The sequence below is a fragment of the Thalassophryne amazonica genome, chromosome 12, assembly GCF_902500255.1.
Source record: "Thalassophryne amazonica chromosome 12, fThaAma1.1, whole genome shotgun sequence".
In the NCBI taxonomy this organism is placed as follows: domain Eukaryota; kingdom Metazoa; phylum Chordata; class Actinopteri; order Batrachoidiformes; family Batrachoididae; genus Thalassophryne; species Thalassophryne amazonica.
The window spans coordinates 100,542,076-100,548,821 of NC_047114.1; the positions used below are offsets into that span (position 1 = coordinate 100,542,076).

A 6,746-nucleotide genomic window follows, 5' to 3' on the forward strand; every position below is an offset into this window, starting at 1 on the left:
TTTCCACCTGGCTGTCACCCAGTTTCTAGCAAAATTTGATGCAGTCGTGCTGCTCCAGTCGTTCCGTCTTTTTCCTTGAAATGAAAATCCGACGAGAGCACAACACACGTCCTCACACAAATGCTGCTTACCAGCAAAAATTCACGCATGTGCACGAAGGTTCAAGGTTTCAAGGTTTGTTCATGCAAACACACGTGATTCAAATCAATCATGTTTTTGAAAAAAAAAAAAAAAAAAAAGGACAGATACTTTTCTAACAGACCTCGTATATATGAGAGCATTAATTAACGTGATGCAGTAAAGCGAACGAGGATAAAGAGTGTCGGTTAACTCGATGACAGACTGTGTTCATGCACTTTACTCCGAGAATAAACTCCTGGGATAAATTAACATGAATCACTAACATTAACTTGAACTAAATCCACACATTTGGCTAAAAGTACGTCTCGGGAAAAAAAAAGAAAAGAGTAAGAGTGTTGAGTTAGCGTGATTTAATCAGGACTTACCTCCAGGCTTTCCGGTGTCTCAGGTGAACATTCCTCCGGTGGAAAACCAACTTCTGCTCCAGTGTGCTCCTTGGAGAGCAGTCGACCTCCAATTATCCATCCATCCATCCATCCATTTTCTTCTGCTTTATCCAGAGTCGGGTCACGGGGGCAGCCGTTCAAGCAAAGCCGGCCAGACCTCCCGATCCACACACACCTCCCCCAGCTCCTCTGGGTGAACCCCAAGGTGTTCCCAAGCCAGCCGAGAGATGTTGTCCCTCCAGCGTGTCCTGGGTCTTCCCCGGGGCCTCTTCCCGATGGGACGTGCCCGGAACACCTCTCCAGTGAGGCGTCCAGGGGGCATCTGGAAAAGATGCCCGAGCCACCTCAGCTGGCTCCTTTCGATGTAGAGGAGCAGCGGCTCGACTCGGAGCTCCTCCCGAGTGACCGAGCTCCTCACCCTATCTCTAAGGGAGCGCCCAGCCACCCTGCGGAGGAAACTCATCTTGGCCGCTTGTACTCGCGATCTCGTTCTTTCGGTCATGAGCCAAATCTCATGACCATAGGTGAGGATCGGAACGTAGATCGATTGGTAAATCGAGAGCTTTGCCCCCCTACTCAGCTCTCTCTTCACCACGACGGTCCGATACAGTGACCGCATCACTGCAGATGCTGCACTGATCCGTCTGTCGATCTCACGCTCCATCTGTCCCTCACTCGTGAACAAGACCCCGAGATACTTAAACTCCTCCACTTGAGGCAAGGATCATGCAAGAGTCAGTACACCTGAAGGACACAGTGAGTTCGACCTCCAATTATTTCTCCATTAATTCATAATAAGTGAAGTTGGTTGGAGCCGTGCAGCTTCTGATCATTTTTAGCTTCTCCTTGTACAAAGCGCTCATTGCTTACCAGCGATTTTTAATTTGCTCTACTGACCTGCTGACTCCGGACACAAGAAGTCTGTGCTGCCAACTTACATCCGTCAAGCTTTTCCACTTATTTTAAATTCTTTTAATATGTTGAGGAGGAGTGTTGGCTCTTGTAAAGTCCAGCTCTGTTTTTTCAGTCGCCATTTCTGCGAACACAGAGCAGGAAACGTCACGTGGTGTTGTGACGTAACAGACATAAGAGACAAAAGGCTCCTCATAGGCGGGCAATCCGACGTGCCGTTTACATGGAACACGATCAGGTTAAAAACAGGGTTACACCACCTCCTCTAACCCGATCGTAATTTCAATCAGATTGGGTGAATCTAATCAGATGGAGCTGTTTACATGGTGTGATTTTTGATCTGATTGTTCAATATGATTACTTTTGTTCCATGGAACCGCAGCTACTGGTTCCCTCTAGTGGTGGTTGTGTAGTGTTTTTGCACACTGACTCCTTCTAGTGGTGGTTGTGTAGTGTTTTTGTCCTCTCTTTTGCTGCTTGCTGTCACTGTGGGCTGCAGAGCACAGTAGTACACAGCAGAGTCTCGCAGCTGCAGCTTCTGGATCTTCAGATCAACTGATGTCTTGTTGACTTCAGCATCAAATCTCTCTTTGTTGAACTCTGCAGCATTTCTTCTTGTTCCAAATTTATCACGTAGCAACATAAACTTTGGAGAAGCATTTAGTTCTTGTTGGTACCACAACAAATTAAGATTTGGATAACTGGTTTCAAAGGAACATTGAAGTGTGACGTGGTGTCCTTCAGCAGCAATGACATCTGCTGTGGACTGGATCACTCTGTCTTCTCCTTTACACTCTGGGGAAGAACAGAACATGCAGAGGAAGAGATGAATCAATAAAGATGATTGATTAAAGGAGAACAATCAGTAGGTTTAAAGAGTTACCGAGCCAGAGAGTCAGAATCAGGATGTTTGTCAGCCAGTGTTTCATGTCTGCAGTGAGAGGGGAGGAGAGAGAGGAAGAACACTGAGACTCTGAACCATCTGGACCTTCATCTACATCATCTGTTGGTGAACCGTCAACATGACATCATCCACTGATGGCAAACAGTCTGTGGCTCCCTCTAGTGGTCATTGTTAAGCACTTTATTTAGTTCAAGTACAGGAAGGAAAATGTGTGATTGCTGGAACCCTGGTAGGAGAACTGCAGCTGTGAACACAAAGTTTGTGAGAAAAACACAGCGACTGCCATCAGTACAGAAAGATAGAACAGGATGTCATCAGCAAAAGGGAGAATGTTGTGTTGCCAAATGATGTGACAGAAAGCCAACATTTAAATTGTACTGAGACCCTCAGATTGACCCCTGTGGTAGACCACAGCAAAGTGGATCTTCTTAGTGTTGAATGTTTGAGTGCTTTTGTCCAAAGAGTTCAAACTCATGCTGTGTGCCCACTTGGTGGCGCTGTTTGTCACTGAGTGAGGTTTTTGTCCACAGACTGAGTGTTTTGTGTCACTGTGGGCCTCACAGCACAGTAGTACACAGCAGAGTCTGTAACTGCAGTACTGCTGATCTCCAAATACACACCACGTTTATCTTCAGACAGTTTAGTTGAGAACCTTTTGTCTGATTTCACAGACTCTGCTGCTCTTCTGCTGCTCGAACCTGAGATGAACAGGAGGAACTCTGGTGGTTTTCCTGGATATTGTCGATACCAGAAGAAATAATCACCAGCATCAGCAGTTTTGTGGTATTTGTACTCCAGAGTAGTAGTACTGCCTTCTAAAGTGTCCTCGTGATGGCGGACTGCACTGAGTTCTTCACAGCTGACACCTGAAAGACACAAAAGTGTCTCTTGATGGTCCAAATGTTGTTGGTGATGAATGTTCATGGTGATTATTGGTTATTGATGATGTCACCTACCTGTCAGTGTGATCAGAAACAAAGTGAAGTGCACTGACATCATCTTCAAGACAAAGTCCTCTTTGGTGTGAAACAGCACTCGTGCAGTTTGAGTCGTTTCTTGGCTGACACTTTGGCTCCTCCTTTCATCCCTTCATGCTCCTCCCACAGCGTTTGGTGATCAGGTGTAACCACGGTGACTGGAATCAGGAAGGTGCAGAATCCTGCGCTTTGAAAACCACTTCCTGCTCTTTGGAGAGTTGTCACGTATCGGTGTGGAGCTTTTTGTACGACCTCTTCAACACTTTGTCTCACTGTGTTTCCAGAGCACAGTAGTAGAGCGCTGAGTCTGCCCCCGTTACATCTCTGATGGTCACTTCAGCTGAAGTCCTCCATGTTTGGGATCGATATCGATGATCAGGAATGTATTGACCGTGGCTCCGTGACCTCGCTCCTTTCCAGAGGATAAACTGAGGCGCCTGGTTAGAATGATGCTCGTACCAGTGGAGACCAACGTGCTCGCTGTCTGTCTCGTAGACACATTTGAGTCTGACAGATTCTTCTTCTCTTCCACTGACTTCAGCTGCTTCAGGAGAGATTTTGTCTCTGGCTGCTCCACCTGGAAAAAGGATCCAAATGAAGGCGTCAGACTGAAAGTGTTCAAAGTGCGGCTGCAGTCAGAAGGTGTGGAGTTTGAGCAGGACGAGGTGACGGACAGATGAGGGTCAGACTTTATCAGTTGACCTGCAGCAGCTTCAATGTGTCAAACTGACCTATAAAGTGAGAAAAGAGCAGAAAGCAGTAAAGTGACATGTTTGTTTGTGGAGAATTTCTCACTTTTGGAGCCAGTGGTGCCCCTCTGAGGTATTTAAATAAATTTATGATTTAATTAAATACTCTATTTAAATATACCACAGAGATGAGATGGATCCTTTTCTCACATGCTGGATATCATGAAGTTTTGAAGTGTTCTGTCCCTGGCTGATGCACAAACACTGGTTCCTGTCAGGTTCTACTGGCAGAGCAGGCTGGACACAACTGCAAGACGCAGGGAAACAGCTCTGTAGAATTAAGGCGTTTACTTTGTACGAATGCAAGGGTCAGTACACAGAAAGGCAGCCCAAAATGAGCAACAGTAACACAATCATCAGGCAAAGGCGTGGTCCAGATAAACAGGCAGGTTCTCAAAAAACACGATGAGGCAGTCAAGGCAATAAACACAAAGAACAGAGCCAGAAAAAAGGTGAAAACAGATCCCCATTCATGAACCGGGCCAGCGACAGGGATTGGTCGGTGGGCACAAAGGGCTGGACAGGACAGGCTTCAGATGGGGCGGATGTAGTCAAACTGTTATGAGCTAGTTCAATCCACGGATGCTGGGTAAACGAGGAGGCGGGATACTGAGAGGCCAGGATCCGCAACCCTTTTTCCAACTCCTGGTTGAGTCATTCAGATTGTCCGTTAGCATGCGGGTGATATCCCGACGTGAAGCTGGACGAGACCCCAAGAAGATGGCAGAATTCCCTCCAGAACTGTGTGATAAACTGAGGACCCCGGTCAGAGACAACATCCTGGGGCAATCCACGCAACTTGAAGACATCAGTTAACAGAGTTTCAGTAGTCTCTGTGCCTGAAGAGAGTCTAGGCAGCGGTACAAAATGAACCATCTTAGACAATCGGCCTACAATAGTCATGATTACTGAGTTACCCCTAGAGGGTGGCAGACCTGTCACAAAACCTACTGCAATGTGCGTCCATGGCCGAACCGGAACAGTAAAAGATCACCCGCAGGTGGGCGTGTAGACGACTTATGCATGGTACAAATAGTACAGGTATTAACATACTCCTTTACATCTGACAACATACGTGGCCACCAAAACCTCTGTGTTAACACAAACATGGTTCTTCGTATGCCCGGGTGACAAGCAAAGCGGCAGTCATGCCCCCATTGTATAACCTCCCCCACTAAGAGAGGCCAGCACAAATAACTTGCCCGTGGGGCAATCCGGAGGAATCGGAGTGATTCCTTGCACCGACTGAATTTTAGCCTCTACATCCCATGTAAGAGCAGAAATGAAACAGGACTTGGGGAGAATGGGTTCTGGACTCGGGTTGGAAACAGAGGTGTCTCCAAGACGGGGCAGTGCGTTGGTTTTCCTGTTTTCATTTCCCGTGCAGTATGATAATACAAAATTGAATCTGCTCTGTTGAGCCTAGGGATGGGTATTGATAAGATTTTATCCATTTTGATACCAATTTCAATCCGATTCCTTATCGATACCTCTTGTGAATTTTCTGTGTACTAAAAGTAGGCTTTACAGGTTTTCTATGTCAACAAAATTTTATTGAGTCTAAGTAAATAAATATGTAAATAAGTAAATAAATATGAAATTGGTCATTGGATCCTTAAACTCTGGACATAAATAGAAATAAACACAATCTCTAGTTTTTGTCAAAAGCATTTCCTTTCAGACATTAACGGCACAAATGTCTCTCCATACCTCTGAGCTGAGCTCAGCTGGCTGCACGTCAGGATGTAATTCATAAAGAACACAGAACGTCTCATTTTTGGAGGAAAAACAACATTTTTGTCTATTGTAGTTTATTGTCTGTATTACAGCGTTTGGAAAGAGGTGTCATTTTATTTAAAGCGGCAATTTGTTTTGAAGTTATTAATTCCAACCGGACTCTGTCTCTGCAGAGAGCCTCGCAGCGTTTGGAGCTGTGCCAACGGAACGGAGGACGATTCTTGTTTCTTACCTGCAACAAGACAAGCGTCCCAGTTAGTGACTTTAATCCACGCAAAAGTGACTCATGATTGACATGTTTAAATGGCTTTGAGAGGGGTTAAGAATGTAATGAGATTTATTGTCATTGTCATTACAAATGCAACAACAACGAGATTACGTTTACACTCCAATTACCTCAGACAAAATACAGCAATTAATCCACAATTATTACTTGATTACCGTAATAATGGTGGACGTGCCGCCATTAAGAGTTGATGTTGTCATTGCTGTGATTATTATTAATATACAATATAAATAAAAAACATTACAATTTTTAATACATTTGACTCTTTTACGACAACAAACGCTGAGCCATTAATTATACAGCAAACAAATGCACACAGATGTGCTGAGATGCGATCAGCTTATGCTAAGTTTAACATTGAAAACGCCACAGACATGCTAACGCATTTGCATCAGTCCCATTTTTAAGTTAAAAATCTATCAACTGTTCCAGAAAACCATAACAGGTCGGTTTCACATAAAAAGGTAAATATTACTCACAGACATATGCTCTTTAGGGTTTTAGTGGGGAAAAATTAAGATAAATCGAAATAAAACAAAGACCTAACAAGCCAGTGGATTGAAGCAATGCTTCATTGGTTCACGCTTCAAAGTGGAGCCGCGCTGCAGAAGCGGTTGATTACAGAGCCGCTGCAAATGATCATTTTCCCAACAA

The 6,746-nt window shown here is 44.8% G+C and overlaps 2 gene segments (V, D, J or C); both read right to left on the minus strand.

Moving 5' to 3' along the window:
- Nucleotides 1-1,884: 1,884 nt before the first annotated feature.
- Nucleotides 1,885-2,495, minus strand: LOC117521335 (the record flags this gene model as incomplete). The annotated part of the segment is given in 2 exon segments: nucleotides 1,885-2,234; nucleotides 2,323-2,495. Coding segments are annotated over 2 exon segments (396 nt in total), but the record flags the coding sequence as incomplete, so codon positions are not given.
- A 352-nt stretch (nucleotides 2,496-2,847) lies between these two features.
- LOC117521337 lies at nucleotides 2,848-3,342 on the minus strand. The segment is given in 2 exon segments: nucleotides 2,848-3,209; nucleotides 3,300-3,342. Coding segments are annotated over 2 exon segments (405 nt in total).
- Nucleotides 3,343-6,746: the final 3,404 nt, after the last annotated feature.